Genomic DNA, 25,289 nt, shown 5'->3' with positions numbered 1-25,289 from the left:
TACATTTCCTCTGCTCATGAAATATGTACAAATCCCAAGTTGTAACTTACATAATAACCTGTCTAGACACTAAATTTCGTCTTCATTCCTTTTTTACCTGCTTAAGCAGTTTTAGTGTCTAAAACAAGATGTTCTTGTACGTTTTTCTGTAACATACGATTGAATAAATGAAATATTTTGTTATACATAAATGCCTGGCTTTGTACTTTTCAATATATTTCAGTCTATATCAAATGCCAGCATAAATCTATTTAAACATTTTCATGATAACTCCCAAGCTACGACTACTATGAAAATACATAAATTAATAGCGTTGATATTTTTCTTAAGTATATAAATGTCACCGGAAGATAACAATATCCGCCTGGTGACTGAAACAAATTTTTCTACCATCAGAGTATTAAGCCAGAAATCGAACCTCTGACGTCAGGGTCACATAAAAGGTGATTTAGCAGCGGTAACCTTGAGTATTAAAACCTTATTTTGAATGAAACAACATTGTCGTAGAGAAACTAAGATTAAAATACTGAGCCCTCGCGTTAACAATAGAAGCACTAAAATTATAGCAGTGCCAAGGTAGATCAATGACCAACTTTCACTCTCATCTTGTGTAACCTATATACATAAAAATAAATCAGTATTACTGTTTATAAACATGTTGACATATAGACTATTTTATAAATATACAAAACAGCTTTGCCTTATTAGACCTTCTAAACGCCCGCGGTAATCTGATGTCCTAAGTTCGATGTCCAGCAAACAATAATTCTTTCAGTTTGGCGCAAAACGTCTCATTACTGTCAATTAATAACATATAATTTCCTCATGTTCCATTAAGGCTTGAGCAGTTAAATATTTCATAACACATTTTCTGTTACATTTTATTATAAAATACAGTGGGAGCTTATGTATTAATTATTTTATTACTTTTTATTTTATTTTAAAGTGCAAATTGGCTTCAGCCGATAGGAACAGATGTATCAAAATACGATGTTAATTAGTGAAAGTTCAAGAGTCAATTAAACTCGTTCTTTTGTGTTATCTGCTTTATTAATAGATATTCTTTTGTTTTTTTAAGAGTATCATTATAACGTCTTATGTAAAGTGGCTTAAATGATACTTAGCTTGAACATCTCTCTAGAGTCCGAAGCTAAAGTGTTGTTCTAATTATCAAATTAAATCTGTTAGTAATATTGTGTTTATAAACTCGAGATTCTCTTCGATCTTGAAATATTTGTGGAAGGACAAGGAAGGTTCAAACGGAATACTGAAATGAGAATTGAGTTTTCCAATAAATACAGTTCCTAGCTGGGAAATATTTAATGTCTATTGTCTTTTAAGAAATAAAAAACAAACGTTTGTTATATATATTTATAGATGCCTTCTGAAATGTGTGTTTCATGTTTGTTGTATTAAGTTTTAACACAAATATATGTAGGTGATAGAAAGTTCACCGGGTCATGTAGTACTAAAAACATTATATATAATAGACCCACAGAGTTTTACTCATGTTTTATGATCTGCGTCTATTTATCTGAATATCTAAGGCTTTATTTTATTTAGCTCCATTATTTGGACACCTTGAGCCCTTTACCGACTTCATATCTTTTGTGTTATACTAGGTAAAAGTTAGTTTAATTTTGTTATATTACTTGCTGTCGGCCTGTTTTTATAAATACACATACTATTTCTACCTAATATGAGTATAAAAAACAATCAACATATAAATACTTTCCGAGAAGAAACAAAACATCATCAAAAAATTCTTCTTGTTTGTCGCTACCTTGTCACATCATTCCATACAAAATTTCAATAAACCAAGTTCAAATTCAATAAAATTTATTAAGAAAACACAGCATAACTAAATTTCAGTCATGTTTTCTTCAGTAGTCAATTCTGGTGCCAAGGAATTATGGTCTGGAGTTGTAGCTTCTTCGAAACTTCTTTTTAATGGTGTGGCTATACAAAGGAGGTATGCGAAAAAGGATGATGGTTGTAGAAGAGCTCATGCCGATATACCAGAGGAACCCTATCCATGTGAACGTAGAAAGAAAAAGAAGCCAGGAATTTTGCATAGAATTAAGTTGAAAATTGTCGAGGGTGGCACTAACTTTGGCAGTAAGTCGATATTAGTTTTAGCATAGACAACAACGGGCAAGAATCTTATCTAAAGAGTGATATCGCCTTCCATGCCCACCCCAAAGGTTTATAAGTTAGGGCAAGTGACATTTGACCTATACGTTTACCTTTTAAAATATTTAATGGTAAAATTAATCATAGCATAGCCCTCTAGGCAACGGCTACTTAACCCTAATTACAATTAAACTAATTAGAATGTTACATTACAAATCCTGCTAAACCCGGTTTAATGGAAAATCTTGACCCATTTTCATAAATGGGAAATATGCATGCTGAAATTGCACTCATACCGCATCAACGATGAAAATGCTTATGACATGAAACATGTTTCCATTTAAAACGAACAAAAGGAAAATGCCATTAGCTTTTCATAGAAAAATGCCTTCTAATGCTACCGAGTAATTTTAGGTTAAGAACGAACCGATTTGACGGTTAAGAACCTTAGTTTGAAAGAACTGCTTTAATTTTTTACAATATAATTAAAACAAAAATAATCCCTTATTTATCGGCGTTTTTATTATTTATTTCCCTCGTGATATTTATCAGATCCATATTAAAAATCACATGTTTTATGGCAATAGTAAATAACACTTACTATAAAATTTAAGTGAGCAGTGTTAGGTAGTGGCTTCAGCGTGCGACTCTCATCCCTGAGGTCGTAGGTTCGATCCCCGGCTGTGCACCAATGGACTCTCTTTCTATGTGCGCATTTAATTCGCTCATACGGTTAAGGAGTGAGAAAGGCTTGAGAAGGCGTGAGAAACCGGCTTGCCTTAGATCCAAAAAAGTCGACGGCGTGCGTCAGGCACAGCAGGCTGATCACCTACTTGCCTATTAGATTATCAAATGATCATGAAACATATACAGAAATCTGAGGCCCAGACCTAAAAAGGTTGTAGCGCCACTGAATATTATTATTATTTTTTAATTTTAAACAAGCGTCTCTTTACATTAGCAGCTTACTTGTTTTTTAATCCGATGAGGAAACTACTCGACTGGCCGATTAAATGGCCGATCGCCTGTATTGAGTAAATATTGTATTTGGAAAGATAAATCTTACGTTTTATATAAAGTATTCATGACATGACGTGAAATTCATAGGGAATAGTTACTTTCATATTTTTAAATTACCGAAAATTATTTATTTTTATGAATTAGGAAAATATTATGGTTTCGAAATGGCCTTACATTAAGTGCAGCTTAGCAATCGTTCACAGCTCCATTTCGTAACATTAAGTGCGAAGAGAAAGTGTGTAAGGAGGTGATTGTACCAGAACCCAAGGCGCTACCTGCGCCTGTCAAACCGATCCCACCGATGCCACCACCTCGGCCTAGCGTCCAGGTATCGATTCTTGGGGCGGATACGTCTCTAGGACATTATATTGCACTGTTGCTTAAGCAGTGCTCATGTATAAAAAAGTAAGTTCATACAAAATTAGTGTATAATAGGATGGATTCGCCAATCAATAACAGTAGGTATTCAGTTCCCGTTATAAAATATATCATCATAAATTAAAATCATATAAGATCAAATGTATTTTATTGTTATCCAAACTTTATTTTGAGCTTTAAAATTTTAATTATAAATGTCCAGTTGGATCGCATTTTTTGTTGTAATTTTAGAAATATGATTCTAGCACATCACACTATTAATAAGTCTTAAAAAAATTCTTGACAGAAAGTAAATAATGCACGATTATCCTGGTAACTTAACAAACAATGGAATTCGAACAGATTATGTAATTTCGTTTACCTCAAGTGTCCTTTTAGGAAGAAAAGTTTAGGAAAGTGTCGGCAACCCTCGTTCCCAATTATACGCATCATGAAAATATCACATTCATTCCCCATTGGGGATATTCGTCTTCGAAAACTTGAACACAAATATTTACGGATATTTATTTTTAGCACTTTTATAAATTGGCCTTTTTTATATATCGGGGCAAACGGACAGGAGGCTCATCTGGTGTTAAGTGATACCGCCGCGCATGGACACTCATTGCCAAAAGGCTTGCAAGTGCGTTGCCGGCCTTATAGGAATGATACGCTCTTTTCTTTCAGAACCCTAAGTCGAAATGAAGAACTAATGTAAAAAACTAATATAAAAATGTTGTAGTTAGTAAATTGTGTATAATATAAATTATAGTTTCTACCTTTAATTCGAACTTGTTATTCTTTTATCGCTTCCTCTCAAAGTGGCGAAGACTACTTCAAGCCCTTAATTATCGTGGTGAGCCTGCCCGATAGCTTTGAGATAATCCCACCACCTCGAACCTTTGATGCTACCTGTAGGTCTCCGTCTGTTACCTTAGGTCTCTTGGTGCAGACATCCCGTACTTATTTATATATTTATATATTCACTATTTATGTGTTAGGGTACGTCTGTAGGGCTTAGGGATCCGTAGGGTTGTTAGGTTCTTACATCTCAACCTCTCATATATTAAGCTAGTGCAGCTTGCTCATTCATACATATATGTATAGTATTTATGAGTCTCCTGACATTCAATACATATAAATTTTAAACACACATTTCACTGGCTAGCAAGCTGTACACATGTCAAACCACGAAACTTACTTCGACTCGTATTCTTTCCATCCATATGTCTGATTTACGCATCACACGATATCCTCATAAATCCTACTTCATAACAATGCACGAACCTCGTAATAGCATCAAATATTTACTTAAACAAGAGACATGCCATAATGCCAACCATTCACAAGAACGTAATAAAATATTTTACGATTCCACCCTGACTAGTAGTCCTCTTTATTGCCAGATTTGATGCCCACTACGCAGTCCATTACGACCCAGTATTGATTGCGTAGTTAATCAGTTTATTCTCTCACATATCACCTTTATTACATCTTAGTTTTTTCATTTTTGCATTCTCAGAGACGTCATTAATTTTTTCTGAGTCCTAGGTTACCGGTTAACTTATAAATTTGTCTTATTATGTGTCAAGCGTATATCATAATTTAGTAAATAATAACTTCGTTTTTTTTTTAAATTTTTAATCCATCTGCAATCAGCCTCATGGCTTTTATTAGATTTAATGAGAAAAAATGGCAATTAGGGAACGCAAATCCAATATTTTTTTATTCCCTCCGTAATTCGTAAACTGTCAGACAAACAAATTTTGCCCCTTTTCAGCCGATACACACTGTCCGTCGCTTCCAAGAGGCCCGAAGCTAGGGGGTTGACGTGTTGCTGAAGTCTCATTTTGTATCGCACGGTTGATCTTTTAATGTCTTCCTCGACAGTGGCAATTCCCAAATATTTATGGACTTCAGTATTTCGTGTTAACCACGGCGCACCGCTCATATTTCGCAGTGTTTTGTTTTGTAGCCGCTGCAGGATTTCGATATTAGAGCGGCTTGCTGACCCCCAGAGCTGTATCCCATAGAACCATATTGGTTTTATTACAGTTTTGTAGATGAAATAATAGCTACGTGTTACCTGAAAATATTAAAATGGAGTCTAATAAAAAACACAATTCTTTACACTAACTTGACAATCACATTTTTGCTTGTATTTCAAGGATTTATTTTTTAAGTTCACTATACGTTTACAGATTGCGTTTATACGAAGCAAATGAACCGAACGAATCATGCAACCGCAATATTTTTCAAGTGGTAGAGGATTTGAGGCATATCAATACGAATTGCTTTGTCGAAGCTTTTAGCTGCACTTGCAATGAATTAGAGAGATGTCTACAGGTATTAAGGCCGATTTACATTATCTTAGTGTTTAGGAGAGTGCTTTAATTGAAACATGTAAACGCTACTTGCTTTAGTAAACGTTACGCTAAAGAACTTGCCTTTCAAGTTGTACTAAAGCACTCTCCTAAACACTAAGATAATGTAAATCGGCCTTTAAAGTGTAGTTTCATAATATCGTTGTGTGTAGTTAGGATCGTACGTATAAAAAGTAGATTTTCTTTAAATATATAATAAATCGTGTACATTTGCCCAGCCAAGTTAATTCTCCAGATCGATTAATGAAGTTAAAGAACATTTTCCGTAATTGAAATATTGTGAGGTACTTACTGATCCGATGATAACTTTTGATAATTCAAAAGTACATTACAAAGTTTTAATATCTCACGGCATATGAATTATCTTAGTATTTCATGAGCAAGTGAGCTTGCTTACTGCTTTTATTCTAAAGGATTGATATTGTCCGTCATACTTCGTCTAGATAACGTATGATAAGGCTGGTATAATTTGTTTAAACTACGATTCTCCGTAACTTTCGTTGGTAAATGCATTTATTAATAGATTAGCTAGTATGAAGCCAATATAAAAGAAACGAATGTTGATGCCCATAAAGGGTTGTAGAACTTCTTAGATTGTTTAATTAAAACAGCAACATTTCCATAAATTCTACTTCTACGTACTCTATATTACGTTGCACGTGTTAACACGAAATTTGCATATCTCCATGAGAGCACTCCACCACGCTCTAGGCTACAAACTTGCCCTATTTAACTTCAACTGCCAATTAATATGCCGATTAAATGTTTGCTGCACGAAAGTTAAAAGCTATATCGAAGATTTAAAATGCAAAAAAACAAATGACGTTCGCAATATTTGATGTACGTAAATATTAAAGTTTTATCAAATCTCTTTATCGTTATAAAGTGTTTTGTTCTGTGATAATAAAACGCGGTGTCAACGATTTTAATATTTGTAACAGTTAACCTTTATCGTAATCGTGGTTATGTTCATCACTAATTAATAATTTGATAATTCAGAAAAGAGCTGCAATAAAATTTCAGTGTCAAACAAATCAAACAAATTTTCATTGTTATTACGGATATTTTAGACTAATGCTGTTTATAATATAAAATCAAACACGTTACCATGTGTTGTGTATATGATAATGAAGATTTTCATATACATAAGTTTAATGTACCATTTCATTTGTCTCTCAAAAACTATGTAGCATATAAATACCCTTTATATAACACATGTAGTATAAAAGAGAAGCTTTTTAATATCTACTACATACTCGAGTTTATATTTTTTAAACTATTTCAAAATATACAAAACTAACAGACGATAAAGCATCTCGAAATTCGCATTTTATTGTTGTAATGTTGCATCCTACAAAAAATGCATGTTTGAATAATGTTCGGATTGAATAAGCGGTCATACACCACTGATATTAATCAATAAATGTTACCGCTTCTTGCTAAATTCAATTTTATGGCTACGCTTCCTTTTTAAATATACTTTTCTTGCGTTGTCCCTCATAAACTACATAATATTAAAAGTATCTGACTGGTTGGGGAACATAAACTTATTTAGAATCATTTATTTAATGATTTCAAGAATGTTTTATAATTTTGGCTTTCATTTTGGCGACTAATAGGTTGGGGAAAAAGTTTCTTCGCATTTTTTTAGAAAATTCAAAACATTTTTTAATATACTTTATTTACATGTAACTAAAGTATGTAGGTACCATTTTGTTCGATAACTTTTTGCCATTATTAAGGTAGGGACATGATCCCATTGCTATAGAAATTTTGGGGCTTCTGATCAAAATACCGCGATAATTGGTTTTGGCAGTCCTCTCGTGATGATAACCTGACACTGCCTAAAGAATTCTGAAGAGACTGAAACAGGTGGAAATCTGAAGGTGCAAGGTCAGGACTATACGTCGGATGCATTATCACCTCCCAGCCAAGCTCTCGCAGTTTTTGCTGAGTGGCCAAAGATGTGTGAGGTCTAGCGTTATCATGATGAAAAACCACACCCCTTCTGGTGATTAATTCCGGCCGCTTTCTCTCAACTTCTTGCTTTAATCTCATCAGTTGTTAGCAGTAGAGTTCAGAATCGATGGTCCTGCCTGGTGGTAACAGCTCATAATGAATAATGCCCTTCCAATCCCACCACACACACAGCATCACCTTGTTGCGAGTTATCCCGGGTTTCGCCACAGTCTGTGAAGCCTGACCGGCCTTTGACCACGACCTTTTTCGCACGTTCTTGTCGTCCGTGATCCACTTTTCATCATCAGTTATCAGCTTCTTCAAAAATGGTTCGGTTTCATTAAGTCGTAATAAAGAATCATAAATGAGTACACAGTTCATTAGGTTTCTTACAGTGAGCTCGTGAGGTACCCAAGTATTGAGCTTTTTTGTGTACCCAGTTTTTTCAAATGCGCCAAAACTGTTTTGTGGTCAATTCCCCGTTCTTCAGCTACGTCGTAACCACTGATATGCCGATCTTGCTCCACTTTTTCAAAAATTGCATCCATTTTATCTGTCATAGGGCGACCAGAGCGACTTGGATCTTTGACATCAAAATTTCCGGATTGAAAACGCTTAAACCAAATTTGTGCTACTCTCACAGACACTGCACTAGGTCCATAAACATCGCAAAAAAAATTCGCGGCTTGTGTTGCATTTTGACCTTTTTGTAGTAAAATTTTAAAATGTATCGAATTTCTTCATTCGAGTCACTCATCTTGACGGTACGAAAAATAAATAAAAAACAGTCATTATCCTAATTTGATTTTGGAATTATCTTCTTTAAAATCTCAACTTTCCTTGATAACAAAACCAGCCAGATACATATAGTATAGCCAAAGAGATTTTATTACAAGTTCATACATACTATAATGCGAAAAGACTTTTTCCCCAACCTAATATTTACACATGTAAAAGAAAATATACAGGCTTACAACGCAATGACCATGCCACCATGCTTGCTGTAAAGCATCCTATACATCGGGAAAGTTAAATTTAAATTATAAAATATTTTTACAATTGGCACAGACTCATTTGAATCTGTTAAAGTACATTTTCTTTTACGTAAATTATTAATTTAGGAGTATATGCTAAAACATGTGCGTCACGTTTGATACTTTAATAATATCCCCACGGTTTCAGCCGCGTTAAATCAGTCGTAGCGTGATATCCTATAACCTAAAAGAGGAAGTTTTGTTCATATCGAAGCAGTAGTTCCTGGGATAAGCTCTTTCAACGAATAAACTCTTCTATCTAAAATAGTAGATATCCAAGCTTATACAATAATAAGCATGGATATCTACTATATTCATATTATACCTGTTCGTGTTCATTCTAGTAGCAGTTAAATCAAATGACCTAATATTAATCCATATTCGACTTGCGTAAAACAGAGCGGCAGTGACGCCAATCTGTCTGGCTTGTTGAAATTCCCATAAGGCGGATCGAGTTTCCGCTTGTCATAATATAGCTGGTTTTCTGGTTGGTTAATATCTCCCATATTTCTTTAGGTCATTTATATATATAGCTAATATATTATTTTCTTGAATAACTTAATAACATACATTGTCTTGGCCACAGCTTATATACAATTCGTACTGGAATATTCGATTTATACCCTTATAATAAAATGGTTTATTAAATATTCTATCAAATTATGTTGTGATGAAAGAAGATATCAGTACATTAGTACCTAATAAAGAAAGATTTTATAAAAAAAGTCGTATGTGTTGAATTTCAGTATATCGTCTATTCTGCCAATCGAGCAGTTAATATGCATTCGATCAAACTCCAATTAAGACGATGCACCTAGTCACCAAAGTGTATTTCCAGTTTCAAACATCAAAACACATAGGCTGAGATACGATAAAATAAGGTGTCAGCTACTTTTATCGATTTAGTTTGCACAGCTTTTGTAAGTATTTCATTACTACAGTGAAATCAAAATGAAGTTGATTGATGAATTCGATTTTATTTTACAAGCATGATACATTTATTATTTTTGCTAACGTAATATTTTTACCTTAAAAACACTTTATAGAATACTACTAGAAGTCATTTGTCGATGCATTTTGGATGAGTTTCGTCAACATTTGTAAAGATCTCTAGTTGGAAAATTGTTGAGCTTAGGAACGATTAAAAAGGCTTTCATTGACTCCCACGCGATGGCGCACCCTTGCCACTTGCTAAGTGTTATTGACCCTTAATGGTGCTAATATTTTCACGTATAAAAATCATTTAAACAAAACGTACGCCCTGAATTTTTCGCACATGACATCGACATTATTTTGATTTTATTCTTAAATCTCTTAACCACGTGATTGCTTCTATTACGGGCTTAAAATACAAAAAAACGTTAAAATTTAAATTGCAATAAAATTCCTAAGAAAAGCAAATATGTTTTTACGTTATTGTTATTTAGCTGCTACGGAGTCGATCTGGACAATTTTAATAATAGATTTTGAATAATCAGTTTCTCCATTTTTTTTATTATTTTATGGTTATATATATATATTTGAATACAGACAAAGAAGATAAAAACTGAGCATGTCCACTTATTTATGTATTTGTACAGAAATAAAATCTAAAAGCTGTTTTTTGTGAAGCGAAACACGTGTACATATTGATTCTTTAATTAAATGACACACGTTTCATTCCATTTTATTAAATTTCTAGAACTCCGATATTGTCCTCATGTTGGAAAACGGTTATCTAAGCCAAGATATGCCTATGGAAACAAGATTTGCGTACAGTGCTCCTCTTGTCAAACGTTACACTGACGTTATTGCAAATGAATGTCCTAAAGCGTTTATAATTGTGTGTGCTACGCCTGTTGATTGCATGGTACCATTAGTTTCCGAGGTATTTAAATACAATTTTTAACCATTTACATTTTGTAAGTTAATAGATGGAAAACCTTTAAAGCTATAGACTTACGTTATTCTGTTGTTTCGTACGTTATTTGTTTTTACCCACTTCTTAGAGATCTGTACAAACAGATCACTTGGGCCTTGGAGCGATCAATCTGTTCCGATAACAGAGTTGTTGTGTAAAGTATGCCATTTTGTCGATGCTATCGTAATCGGATCGCCTCTTCTAGATATAGCGATATTATCATATTATTTTATCCAGCAAAAGCATCATAGTTATTAGTTTTCAAACATTTTTATACTAATTAATAAAGTTACTGTTCATTTACCGTAGTTCATCTGAAGCAGCGCCTTTCAGTGAACTTATTATCCGTGCAATCGTTCGATCTTGAAGTTAACGTACAATTTTCAGACATTAAAAGAAACGGGGTGGTATGATCCAAGGAAAGTGTTGGGTTCTGTGGCCGTACCGGAAATGCGTGCTACCACGCTCGCCGCCCGCGCCTTAAGCCTAGAACCAAGTTACGTGAGAGTGCCTTGCGTCGGCGGAACCGAAGGAAATGCCTTAGTGCCTTTGTTTTCTAAAGCAGTGCAATATTTTAACTTTAGTGAGGTAGTTGAAATTATATTTACATTGAAGTGTTCAAGTAGACCTCCAAATTGACTGGATGAGCTAAATAAATGTCAATCAATACACACGTTTGTGAATGAATCTACGATGGACTACTTATAACTGCTACTTTGATAACCCATACCAATTTTCTGTTTAATTGATGTATAAAAAACCTTTTTCTTGATATAAAAGAAGTATAAAATTATTTTTTTAGAGCAATACATTGATGATGACCAAAACAGTGCGTGATGCGCCAAGTGCAATTGCTCGTTCTGATGGAGAATGTAAAAAAGCCGCCGAATTGAGTGAAGCCCATGCTTTAGCTAATCTAGTAACTAAAGTAGCATGGGCATTACTATGTAAAGACGTACCAAGGGTCAGTGGTTTCGTCGAAACAGATGCTAGACAAGTTATTTCCCCGGCAAGGTAACCTATATATTATAAATAATTGGGCCAAACAAAAATTAGGTCAAAATATTTGACGCTCATTTTTGAGCTCTAATTAAATATTATTTATTAAACTTTTTCTGATCTTACCAAAAGTGGCTTATTTTGACTGAATAAAATCACTCCAATATATTTTTATCCATAATTGCGACTATAATAGCAGGTTTATCTTCAGATTTATCGCTAACACAGTCGAAATAATAGACAAGGGGATCTTGAAGAGTCTTGGTCTACCCCAAATGTCAGATACCGAGGTTACTCTGCTTAATCTAGCGTTAAATGAATTACGTTATCGGCAAGGAATGGTAGAGGATTGGTACACAAAGTATTGCAGTTCAACCTGCAGGCTGGACACTTGCCAAACGCAGTTTTACGCTCCCAAGGAGTTCCACCGTTTTGATGATTGTGCTTATGCAAACATTTGATATTTGTTTTCGTCGTCGTACCATTTTGTTCGTTGCGTTCGTTATTAAATTATTGTTATAGTCTGAATCCGTTTTATTGCTCCATAATCTTTTCAATTAGATTTTAAATTAACTTAGCTTTTAACTGAGATTATTTAACACGCTTCGGAAATTAAATCGCAAATAACTGGTGACTTTTCGATTCAGATACCTATCGATTGATGTACATCTCAATCAAGAGGGTATCAGCGATAAATTCGATATTCCTGGCAAGATGAGTGATGCGGAAGTGGAGCTATTAGATGAGGGATTCTGTGTATTGACGGAACATGTTAAATACGCATTGGATTGGTATGCACACGATCGTGATATGAAGCTTATTAGTGGAGAAGTGGTTGCAAAGAAAGACTTCCATTATGCCAAGAAATTCACTCACGTAGAAGATTGTCTAAGCCAGGTAGCATCTTAATCTGAACGTACATATTTGTTGGTTATATACGCTGTGAAAAAAAAATGTAAAATGTAAATTAATAGAAAAAGTTGTGTAATAAATAATCATTTTAATATTTCTTCTCTATACTGCCAAATCCAAACAAAAATTATTAATGATTATTAATCATTATTACAATATTAATGTATTTCTTTATTAAAAACCTGAAACTGATCTGAACATGTGTTGATATAAGGAATGCTACAGCTATACAAATGTATTTAATTGGTAAGTACCAACTTTGAAAGTCATATTCAAATTAATAAAACAATTGAAGTCGTAATTATCCAAACACGCAATATTTAAAAAATCTCAGTGTCCTCTGCTATTGCCCATTTCTCGCAAAAGGAGGTCGATCATTCGTTGCCAAGTATAGTTTCCCATGCGAACTGCAATAAAAAATAGGTCAGCTAACTTATCGTTCGTATTAACAGACTATGAAAAGCTACTTGTAGCCAGTGTGTTTGTGGACATATATTTAACCAAGAATTTATGGTAGGGGAGCCCACGATGCTAAATGGGGATTTACTCGAGCGTCGTAGAGACCTATTGGGATGCAAAGCTTAGATAAAAAGAAGAAAAAAATGTTATATGATAAATTCCTTTTCATCGGTGGGGGAAGCGGCTATAGATAGTTAAATATGTAAAAAAAAACTGTTGCATGGACATCCTCGAGCGCGTCAGATATTGATAGCATCTATGCCCTACGTATTTTTAATAATGTACGTATGTTAATCTGATCGTTTGCATGATGCGGGTGGTTGTATTTAAGGGTTGAAAATTTAAAAAAAATTTTTTTTATCGAGCGCGTCAGATTTTCTAAGGGAGTGTTAAGTGCACCAAAAAAAAGCTCTCATTCACTAATCTGACGATTTCGATGGGACGCAAACCCACAGCCATTTTCTTAATTTGCAAAAAAAAACGCAATTTTGAAATACTCAAGCGCGTCAGATTAAGATATATGTGGTTCATCTTTATGTTCTAAACGTACTGTCTCATAATCTGACGATTATCTAGAGGGATTCGCCTGATCTGACAAAAAAAATTTAGAAAAACGATTCACCGAAAGGGCCATCCCTGCAACTTCCCGCTACTTCCATTCCTGGGCGCTTAAAATTGATATTTTGAGCTCGCTGAGTTCAAAGAAATAACATTTCTATGCATTTGAGCTCTCCCAGCTCGAAAGTCTGATAGAAGTTTCATAGAACACTATTTTTGGAATTTTCAAACCGCAATAACTTTTGAATGGATCAAGCAATTTTCACGCGGTTGGCGGCATTCGACGCAGTTTTATCATCCTCATAAGTCATTTTGCAATTTTAATTGATCGAACCACAAATTTCGGAGTAATCCCGAAAAAACACTTTTTCGGGTTTCTTTCGTGTACGATATCTCTCGAATGAATCAACCGCTTTTGACCAGCTTGGTGGCGATCGACGTGGTTTTTCAAGCTCAAAGGCGGATTAGTTTTTGAAGTTGATCGATAAAGAAACCACTTTAAAAAAAATATTTCTTATTTTTTTAAGATTTTTCAAAATTTCTCAAAATCTATCGGTCCGAATCGGTTCAAATTCACAGGAAATGTAATTTTGAGGGAAATATTTAGAACGCCGTTTAGTAGATTCCGATCGGTTTAAGGAAATGTAGGCATCACGCAGCTGCACGCATTTAACTTTATCGACGAATTTTTGTTATTTCGGCTTGCGGAAATCGTCAGATTATATATTTTTCATTATTCTTGAATTATTTCCTTCAAAATAAAAAAAAATTAGCTACGCTCGAGAATGTCGAGATGACGTTTTTTTTTTACAACTTTGTTGCCCTCCCCTTTTTTTCCGTCACTCTCAAATTGTCAGATTAGTGGAATATACACTTTTTAGGATGTAATTAACTCACCCTACCTTAATCTGACGCGCTCGGGAATTTCTGATGGTCAATTTTTTTTTACTAAACTGATCCTGTCTCCTTCACGTGCGGCCTTATATATGGGCCTCATATTTTGTGGAGGTACTTAACCGGGTACAAGGTATCCCCCTATATATTAATCTGCCGCGCTTTAGTAAATCCCGAAATCCCCTCTTGGGCTCCCCTACCATTATGATTTTTCTCAATTACTAGGGAGTTTAAAAAAACAAAAGCAGTCTCTTTGAAATATGAATGTGTAAAAACTAACTATAATTCACCGTCAATCTTACAATGAATAAACGAAATGCTGAGTACCAGTCCAGTCCAGCTTATGTACCAGTCATAAAACCACGAATTGACTATAGGTTCTGTACACAATTTGTAATCAATGAGAATAATCACGGCGCTAACATTGTGTATAGAATAACACGATAAACGCAAATGAAATAAGGATTTCCTTAAACAGTTGAGCACACACATGCTACGTGTAAGAAGAACGCAAATAAAACTATTTCTAAGTGACTCACGATTGTGAATAGACGCTATATAGAGGATCATCTCGACTTACGATGGTTGGGCGCCTAATCCCATGTATCCGTCAATACTGAAGACACAAGGAGATGAGGTGCTCCTCCAATCTCGACACGCCGTACTTGGAAATCCAGTCGGGTTTCGTACTGATTCCGCATATAGTCTCCATGCTCGATTGTGACTACAGCCATCTGAAATTTAAATGAGTGCATTTATGAAGTTAATCGAAACTCTATGGAATTTAATACAGTCAAAACTGTCTACGACGACATCGTTTAGAACAACATACCGGTTATATAAATCAAAGGTCCCGGCTGAATTCAATAGGTACTCAATAACAACGTTATCGGTTTTTACGACCAAATATGAGTAGGCCTTTCGATGTCGTTATAATCGATTTTGACTGTATGTATATAATAAGAGTAACATACTATTAATTTATGACACAACAAACACGGACACATACACACCCACACATGTACACAGCTTTACAAGTAGGTAGACTACTAATATAATGGTATTGATCTTTATAATAACCTCTTAAAATACAAAAGATTTACATCCGAACAAGTGCCTGATTGATTGAAGTATCGTTTTGTCTAAATAGTTTATTTTTTGTGAAAAATACTGTAAATGCATAAACTTTTTAGCTAATTATAAAAGAATATTTAGAACAGCAATTCATAAATGTGTTTCTTATTAATATTTGATACAATATCGATCGTGCTAATATATTTGCCATTTATTTGCTTTTTATAGAACGGGGCAAACGGGCAGAAGGCTCACCTGATGTTAAGTGATACCGCCGCCCATGGACACTCACAATGCCTGAGGGTCGCAAGAGCGTTGACGTTTTAAGAATTGATACGCTCTTTTCTTGAAGGACCCTAAGTCGAATTGGTTAGAAAATAATGGGCAGCTAGTTCCATATAGTGTCGGGCGCGGCAAATACTGCCTTAAATAACGCGCAGTTATGGAACGACGGACGTCGAGGTGTTACGGGTGGAATTTCGTATTTGGCCTCGACGTCCGATGATAAAACTCAACTGCAGATATTAATCCGAACAACTCTCAACACACGTGGTAAAAGTGGTAGACGGTGCAGAGAGACCCCACATCTCTGAGCAACGTCAAGTGATAAATGAAGGCATGTCATTAGCAAGTGATAAATAATTAACTAAGATCTCAGCAGTAAACACTGCGCTATTGTCTTTAATGATTGGAGTCCCGCCAAACATTGAACTGCACAAAGCTGGCGAATGTCACGTAATAGTACCTTGTTTCAATAAAAACTTACTAGAAACAGCTGATTTCGTACAAACTTTGTTTTTGACAGATAAATTGAGTAACATAACTCTTTGTTAGGCTAAGCTAAAATTAAATTTTCGCTAATAATCAATGTCATTTTTAATTCGAGTGCATTCGATTGACTTTAATCAAATATAAAATATATAATCAAATGTCATTAATATAATTTCTTTAAATATTGCTTTAAAGGACACATTTATAATGCTTATATTATTACTAGGAAAGAACAATTTCGTAAACACTATTATATATATTCAGGAAAAATATATTGAACTATCTTTTATTAGCAACTTAAGAGGTCGATGTATATATAACCTTTTTAAAACTACTCATATAATTATTGTATCAAGAAGTTGGAAAATTAAAAGAGTATTTACTTAAAGTTCAGTTCTAAGGCTATATTAAAATAATTTCCCGTTGAATCTGGTTGAGTACTTTTAAGTTTGCAGAAAGGGACCAATTAGGTGTCAAATTCATTTGCCGTTTTCGCGCTTTTATTACTTAATTGCTAAGATGTTTAAAATCACGTTTTCGTTGTGTCTACTACGTTAGCCTAAGCCTGAAGGTTAGTCTCACACATATAATGTTATGTTTTAGTAAAATCTAAGATCTTATTTAATATTTGTAGAAATTTAACCTAATAATTCAAGCACCTAACCTCCAGTCTAGGCTAATAAACCAATTTCACGTTCAAGCCTTCACCTTTGGAAATTGGGTTCGTGATAATCCAATTGTTACCTCCACGCCTTAATGGCTGGTTTTAACGGTTGACGTAGCTAAAGTGATGCCTAATTAGGTTAGATAAGCGGTATATAAAGTGAAAAAATCAAATATTTCTAGCTCTTTTTCGGGATTTTATATTCTATAATCTCGATTATATATTTCCTAAGCATACACATTACACATAATATAGAATTACAGGTAAAATAGTAATTCGTTACAATTGCATCGAAAGAAATTACACGTTATTTCAGTTTCTGATTTGAGTTGCTTATAAAGGTATACAGTAAAAATAAGAATAAGAGTATTTACTTTTGGTATCTACTACGTCTGATAAGGAATACTAATACATAATAATAAATAAAAATATGTTTTTTAATTTTAAGTACATATGCATTACAATGTGTAAGATTTGGGAACCCTTTTAAGTAAGAAATACATGTGTTGTGTGTGTTTTATGTGTGTGTGTGTTCCCAGCTCTACTCTACATACTTTGTGAAATATGTTTTTCATAGTAAACCATTAAATGACCATTTTTAATGTTTTTTTTATTTTTTCTTTCTTCTTTCTTTAGAGTTTTGAATATAGAACCTATTCTTTACTACACATGTTAGTAGAACATAAAACCTTATTCTACGATACGAAATCACGCGTACCAACAAAGACGTACTTAGTCATAAACCTTTTGGGGAATATAACCCCGTTTGTAATTATTACCTCCCCCTCCCACCTCTGCAGCATCCGTATGACGTCAGAGCATCGATCGCTCTTCCCGCCGAAAGGGTCGCAAATTCATTGTTCCATTCCGACGAAGGCCAAATTTTTTTACATTTTTTACGACTTTTGATAAGCCAAAGCTTTGATAACGTATTTAATTTTGGTTGATGGCCAGTATAAGATAAAGAGCCATATAAGATTAAATAATAAAAAAATCAATTGCTGCACACTGCTTTAAGCTACTCAATTGTTTATTTCATGTTAATATAATGTCTACTAATTAGTCTAAAACCACGTATAGGTGCGTAATACACAGGTCAGGAGTTCATGACCTTAGATTGGTGAATGAACTGAAGTTATGGAACTGTAGATCACCTGTACTTGTAAAATTTTCATCATATTTACAATACAAAATTCAGTATTTTATTATACTAGTCCTGACCATTGTAGAACATTTTCGGATTATTCAATAGCACGACAATTAACTTACATACAAAACTTGTTTGTCGATTCCTAAACAGCTGATCAATCCAGCATCCCGGTTGAATCCATTCCCCATGATTAGGGTAAAAGTCTACATCACCAATTGGCTGAGGGAAGCCAAATACGCCAGGGTTTGTGTGTATGACGTCTACAAATGCTGCGTCACCATTGCTAAGGTGTCCTCCACTGTCGTATAAACTGTAACCCGGATATGCTGGATCTAGACCTGGAAGAAGATTAGACTACGCTTTTTAACTATCAATTTACTGTCTTTTATTGACATAATCTTTACACATTTAAAGAAAAGAGTTTTTTACCGGATTGAAGTTATGTATTATAAATTTACAATTATTTTACATAATTTTAAATTTAACCGACCATCTTTTAGTAGATACCAACTCCGGGGAAATAAATACAGATAACACAACTTCTTCTACAGCTGTGATACTTTTTGACATTAAACACCTTTTGTCTTCAGTCACCGTGACCACGCACGCTGTAAAGACGCTACAACCTCTTTAGGTCTTGGCCTCAGATTTCTGAATCTGTTTCATGATCATTTTTAAATCTAATAGGCAAGTAGGTGATCAGCCTCCAGTGCCTGACACACGGCGTCGACTTTTTGGGTCTAAGGCATGTCGGTTTCCTAAAGATGTTTTCCTTCACCGTTCGAGCAAATGTTAAATGCGCACATGGAAAGAAAGTCCATTGGTGCACAGCCGGGGATCGAACTGCGAGTTCAGGTATGAGACTCGCACGCTGAAGCCACTAGGCCAACACTGCTCCAAAATATTTAAAACTGCATAATAAATGTTGACTAATTGATATGATTAGGTACTAATTCAATTTTGAGTTATTTGTTTAATAATTTTCGAGTACGCGCTAGCACAGGTATTATGTATAGTCGATCAATCCCAACGTTTTTGAATGCAATTTCGACGTAGTTCTCTTAATACGCGTAGTGATAATGTCACAACATATATCAAGCGATATAAAAACACAATTGGAATGGAAAAGCAGTATAAACTAACCTGTTATCCTTCCTAAAAGTAAACCTCTTCTCTTAAGCTCCTTGCCTGTGAAGCCAGCAGCTTCAGCGCCCAAAGAAAATCCAATAACATGCAAAGAGCGCGCGGGTACCCCCGCTGAATTCAGGAATTGTATAAAATCAGCCAGTCGTTTACCCATGTAACGAGTATTTTGCACTGCTGATACGTACCTGACAAAAGTTGTTACATTATTTAATAATACTACGTTATCAGTAATGTTAAAATAATGTGAATATCCTATCATTCAACAGTGTTAGTTACCTAAACTTTTCTCTGAATATTACCCTAAGGACCACGAAACTCATAGTCCCTTTAGAAGGCTTTAGGATTGGTAAGTGGCAGAGTCGAGACTTGGATTATTATGACTCCCGTATTGAGTTTTGTCATCCAGGAGTCAGTTTGTGAGTCTTATCTTTTGAGGGGTACGCATGTTCCGAGTGGCTATGAACATTTGGCGATGTTAGTCTTATAATGTACAGTAAGAAATACACATCTTACCAAGGAAATGCAACAAGCCGCGACCAGTCAACGCTTACAAAGTTGTATTCTCCTGTACTCAAATACGCTGAAAAAATTAAAGTATGAAATAGATACATATGAGTAATACTCTTAGAACTAAAAAGCAAAGCTTTAGTGTTGCTCAAAAATAGTTCACATAATAAGTACATATGTATATTGAATCCTAAAGTTAATAATAAAAATCTAATTTTAAGGCAAAAAATCTAATCAAATAATCTTAATAATGACTGGTTGGAATTTTTGGTTGTGGCTTGTAGTGATTCTCTTAATTAAATTACGCAAGAATTAAGGTGGCGCTGCAACAAAAAAACTTATGTGTCGTCCTACCTATGGTAATTACATCATGCAGCCCATTTAATAGTAATGTAATTTCACACAAACCTTTATTTAATTTCACTTACATTCGTGATTTAGTTATATTATAGATTTGTTGCTCATTGTAGATTTATTTTATTTTAAAACGTGTTGAAATTTATAGAAAATGCTACATTTAAAATTCATAAAAATATTCACGATATTAAAACGATTACGGAAATGATGAGGTCATTAGTGAGTAGTGACGGAGGCGTTGTATTCTGTGGCGTCCTTTTTGACGTATTTTAGTAGTTTGTGCATAAATTCTTCATAATTCTTACTTTATTTTTCTAAATATAGATTTTACTTTTGCGCCGTATTTTTTATTGTAACGTATAGTTTTATTGGTTTCTTTTTGGTCCACTACAACTACCTAATCTATTACAAAGAAATATAAAATCTATAATCGTATAAAAGACATCTCTCATTACATTAAACAAGTGATAATTATTGTCATAATTAAATATTTCAAATATAAACAGTATTCCAAATATTGTTGTCAGCCAAAGTTATATGGGCCATAGGCCCCAAATATACAAAAACCACTTGTTTAAAAATACGTTTTGAAGCAGACACATTTCTGTATCCGTCTTACTTACTAAGGATTAGTCTAGTAATTTCAAGACCGAAACCATTCTACTTTCGTCAGGAATAAGAAATTTCTATATATGTGAACACAATGTAAACATTTCAACTCACCATTCTTCAAAGTTAACGTGCTGATGCCCGTGGAGGCTTCGGAAAAACCAAAGAGATAAATGACAGTTGGATGAGAGGTATTAAACCTGCTTCGAGTCAATGACCTCAAATCATTATTTCTGATAATTTCGAATGTACTCAGAAATGGTCTGTAATATTTCAAATTAAAATGTATTACTTGTTTTATTTACTACAGTCATTAAATATATCTAGGGTAGTGTACAGATTATTATAATCCACCTCCGAGTCGATCGAATCCGATAGTGAATCCGGCATCGTACTACCGCATTTACAGACGTACTGTAAGCATCTGTGTAAAGTGGACAAAATGAAGGTATAACCACAGATTATAATAATATATACCATTTAGTGTCAAATACGCACAGTCGCATTTGAATACAATTGAATTACGTAAAACTTGACTCATTTGTACTAAATTGGTATAAATTAGTAAAGATTTGAATCCAACAAGATTTTAATTAACTTTAAACACGAATTAGAAAAATATTGTTTTATCAAACGATTCTAATAGTTGTTTTTACCATGCCCGATCCTCATAGTTGTTATTTATAAAAGCAAAAATATAAGAAATTATTTGAAATAATTACTAACGAAACCCTTTTCATAAACAAAATTAGTCCTATAATAGTGGTTTAACTAAAGCACTGACACTTCTTTATCAAAGCATCAATCATAAAAAAGAATACAAATTAGAACTTTATTAAAACTTTCCTTTTAAGTCTGATTTTTTTTATAATATTTCTTTGTATGATTAAATAACAATGTAATGGATGAATGTTCACATACATAGGTAACAAAAACAGCGTGTCATACATTTTTTATTAGTTCCGTGTAGAATAGGAAATCTTAAACAAAAATTACACAAACGTCAAATTACGATTTTGAAATGTCAGCATAATTTATAAAACAGAGCAACAAAGTTTTCTGCCGTACAAATTGAGCACAAACGATGCATATTATGCCGTGAAGGCTACTTCCCGTCAGCTGTTCTGAAACTTGTGATGAATGGTGTACCTCTACGTGACTTCACATAAGTGACAATGGGGTACTTTCCCTTGTTGACCTAGTAATTTATTTAACTAGATGGTAGTAGATGTTCCACATTTGCTCTTTGCTTGTTTTCAGGATCCCAATGAAAATTCGGTATAACAGTGTTGACAACGCGCTTTTTAATTAAATTTGTTTTGGTGCCTTAATTTTAAGATATGACATCGACATGGAATTCGATTTAAAATAATAATAACAAGTTAAGAAATTAAACAAACTCTGTTGCATAAATGTGTCTTTGTTCGAGGTATGATTTTCAAATACTTACGTTAAAAATAACGTCGTACCTTGTAAAAAGCTTATACTTGATGTCAATGCGGTCATTTCTCGGACAACAGTCTTGACACTGCCCCACGGGCGCTGGCATGAAACATACCTGCACTGCGCCTGAAAACATATGAAATATAATACCGAAGCTTGTATAATAAATAGTGCAGCGTACTTTTATGGCGTTCAATTTTATAGATATACAAATTATGAAATAACGTATTGCTTCACTTAATAAATTTGGATTGTTATTTTTAATAGATCAAATTGCAATAATTAGGTGCTTGCGTGCATGCCTTATGGTTATTTCATATACTTAAAGTTTTGTCCTTATCGCTCATTTTATATAATATCGAAATTACGACACATTAAACTACACTAAATATTTACAAATTTTAATTAAGCTCGTTGCAAAAGCTTTTATTTCACGGGCATTATAGAGCTTGCAAGTTTAATTTCGTCTAATGAAAAGCTACAGTATAGCTATCTACTCTTTTGGCATTTCGTTCCGCTAATAAATTGCATTTAAATTAAATTTCTACTTTTTTAAATACGTCAGTATCTCTGGAGAAAGTTCGCGTTTTTAGTTATTTATTGTGAATTTTAACCTATAATAAAATATGATATTTAGGAATAATTATCAAGTCCTACAAGCTATGTTTTGTATAAGTTTTAATAATCAAACTATTATGACATACAGTATACATTATTATCTTAATAAACTCATAAGGACATTGATATACTTTAGCAAATTTCTTTGCGAGTAAAAATCATGTAAAATTATATATTAAAGATATAATATAATGGTTATACTTATTATGTTGTTAATATAAAATTTAAAAATTCCAATAACTCCATTACACATTAGCACATATACATATGTATATTTATTTACATATTTTTATAAATAGTCTTATACATATGCCTTTTCCTAGATATATATTATTATTTGATCTTGACATAGTAATACTAATGTTACAAGAAGATTACGATAAGTATCTGTTTGTATTCGTATACTGTTGACATCGAGTAGATGCTTTATTACAAATAAACATTTTGTTTTGACAGTTGACAAGAAGGTCCCATTCTAACAGTTTTGTTACATCTTATTAGTTGTACTTTAAATATTAATTTTATCCCCTTCATAAACAAAATAAAGAATAACGTGTATTGAAAATATATGATTAGTTATAGTTGAGAGTATACAATATATAATAATCCTTATAATGAGAATTTATAACATATTTTATAACCTATTCAAAACACTGATGATGATAAAAGTATTAAATAGCTTAATTTATTTTCGAACAAATCAACTAATGAATAATTAATAATTAACCACGATTGGATCCTATTGTTATATCGTCGCCTAAACCCCGAAACATAATGTTGTTAATTCACCTCAAACATTATAATTTACTCTTAATTATAGGTAACCTTTATAATCAAAGTTTCCAGAAACTTCGTCTATGAGTTATAGGGTTGAAGGACTGCGAGGATGTAACTTTAGGCAGAATTCGAAATAAGTATCATCTGTATCACCTCGATGTCCGACGGTCCACAACTGAGCATTTCTTAAGGCAGTTTTTGCCGTACATATGTGGAAGTTGCCCACTGTAGTAACGAACCAACTTGACTTAGGTTCCTTCAAGAAAAGTGCATACCAATTCTTAAAAGGCCGGCAACGCACTTTCGAACCACCTTCTGGGAATGTAAGTGTCCATGGGCGGGCGGTATCACTTAACCTGTTGTATAAAAAAATGATATTTTCTAGTTCAAACTGTCTTCGCTTAGATCTGTCAGACCTTCTAAAAATAACAAATTCAAAAACTTACCGATAAATATCGACATCAACTGACAAGTAGGTCCGACTAGCATTTTTTTTAAATTACTATTTTTAAGCATGAAAATTTTAACTTTATGAAAAGCGGTAAAACTCAAACCACTCTCTCATTTTCGCGAACTCGCAGAATTTTCGCATTAGCCACCGTGGAAACTCCTTAAAAATTTAACCGTTTTAAGTATTCCACTTAAGTAACTTTACAAAGATATATACGTAAGATAACTTTTTTACATAACCGTACAAAAATACCAAAGTTTAATTTTTTTGTTCTGGCCCCACAATCTTAGCACACGACTGGCTATTTTAATATTAAAACAACGACTACAATGATTTCTTGACGTCACCATAAATTATGCAATTGTTTTCACTTAATCTCCGATAAAGGTTGGTCAAAATTGTGCTTTATCGAATTGATTGCAACCATTAGACAAAGTAGGGGAAATGACGGCAATCATTTCAAAATATTATTATACGACTAACTCACAAATGCCTCTACTTTAATAAATAAAGGTGGAATATATGTTTTCTAAAATATATCTTGGGTCTTGGACTTTATTAAATCCGAGGTCCATTCCGACGGAACAAAAACTATGCACGCCCTATGCCCTAAAAGAGCTATCCTTATCACTCCCTTGGCATTTTGCAAATAAATAAATGTGACAAATGTTCATACTTTGCAAATTGATTTATAGACCACTATTGTTTCGGAGTGGCACAGACGGCTGATCTATCTGGCAACAGACGGCAAACGTATTGGCTACCTTAATCGGATATCTTATACATAGAGGTGGTTATTATTTATACTTTCTGTTTTCACATCTAACGAAATATTATAATAATAATATGAGTTTTATATAATAAAAAGGGTGCGTGTACTTATGTACTCGCGTAAGAAGTTATACTTCTTTGGCATTATTAAAAATAGTTTTTGATTGCATGCAAATAATTAATTACAATTAAATAATCAAAGACTGGAAAAGGAGTCATTATGGTCAATAAAGTTCAGTTTACATTTGAAAAATTAAACAAATAAATATTTATTATTATTCTCTTACATTAAGTGTAACATAAATTCTATTATTATTCGAATGTTGTTTTTAAATTATGTCT

At 33.6% G+C, this 25,289-nt stretch overlaps 3 protein-coding genes across 5 annotated transcripts in view; 2 read left to right on the top strand and 1 right to left on the bottom strand.

Moving 5' to 3' along the window:
• Positions 1-25,289, top strand: part of LOC125063613 (chromatin assembly factor 1 subunit A-A) — a 48,554-nt gene that overhangs the window by 13,859 nt on the left and 9,406 nt on the right. The window lies entirely within an intron of this gene.
• LOC125063612 (malate dehydrogenase-like) lies at positions 1,790-12,792 on the top strand. Of its 2 annotated transcripts, none has more exons than XM_047670137.1 (7): positions 1,790-2,118; positions 3,357-3,558; positions 5,712-5,856; positions 10,569-10,754; positions 11,175-11,375; positions 11,590-11,801; positions 12,434-12,792. In XM_047670137.1, the coding sequence occupies exons 1-7, from the start codon at positions 1,875-1,877 to the stop codon at positions 12,693-12,695; spliced, it is 1,452 nt and encodes a 483-aa protein (XP_047526093.1). In that variant the 5' UTR covers positions 1,790-1,874; the 3' UTR covers positions 12,696-12,792. The 2 variants fall into 2 exon arrangements, with proteins under 2 accessions (XP_047526093.1, XP_047526094.1); XM_047670138.1 differs by lacking the exon at positions 12,434-12,792 and adding an exon at positions 11,998-12,310.
• Positions 12,802-24,656, bottom strand: LOC125063614 (endothelial lipase). 2 transcript variants are annotated; one of them, XM_047670142.1, is made up of 9 exons: positions 24,416-24,656; positions 24,172-24,335; positions 22,338-22,456; positions 21,002-21,150; positions 19,928-19,994; positions 19,412-19,599; positions 18,388-18,606; positions 15,190-15,343; positions 12,802-13,105 (listed from the first exon to the last, which is right to left on the bottom strand). In XM_047670142.1, the coding sequence occupies exons 3-9, from the start codon at positions 22,391-22,393 to the stop codon at positions 13,042-13,044; spliced, it is 897 nt and encodes a 298-aa protein (XP_047526098.1). In that variant the 5' UTR covers positions 22,394-22,456; positions 24,172-24,335; positions 24,416-24,656; the 3' UTR covers positions 12,802-13,041. The 2 variants fall into 2 exon arrangements, with proteins under 2 accessions (XP_047526098.1, XP_047526097.1); XM_047670141.1 differs by having other exon boundaries at positions 22,357-22,456.

This window comes from Pieris napi, chromosome 3 (genome assembly GCF_905475465.1).
Source record: "Pieris napi chromosome 3, ilPieNapi1.2, whole genome shotgun sequence".
NCBI classification, from domain to species: Eukaryota; Metazoa; Arthropoda; class Insecta; order Lepidoptera; family Pieridae; genus Pieris; species Pieris napi.
Note: the sequence above shows the minus strand (reverse complement) of the source record. Positions and strands in the feature narration are given on the sequence as shown.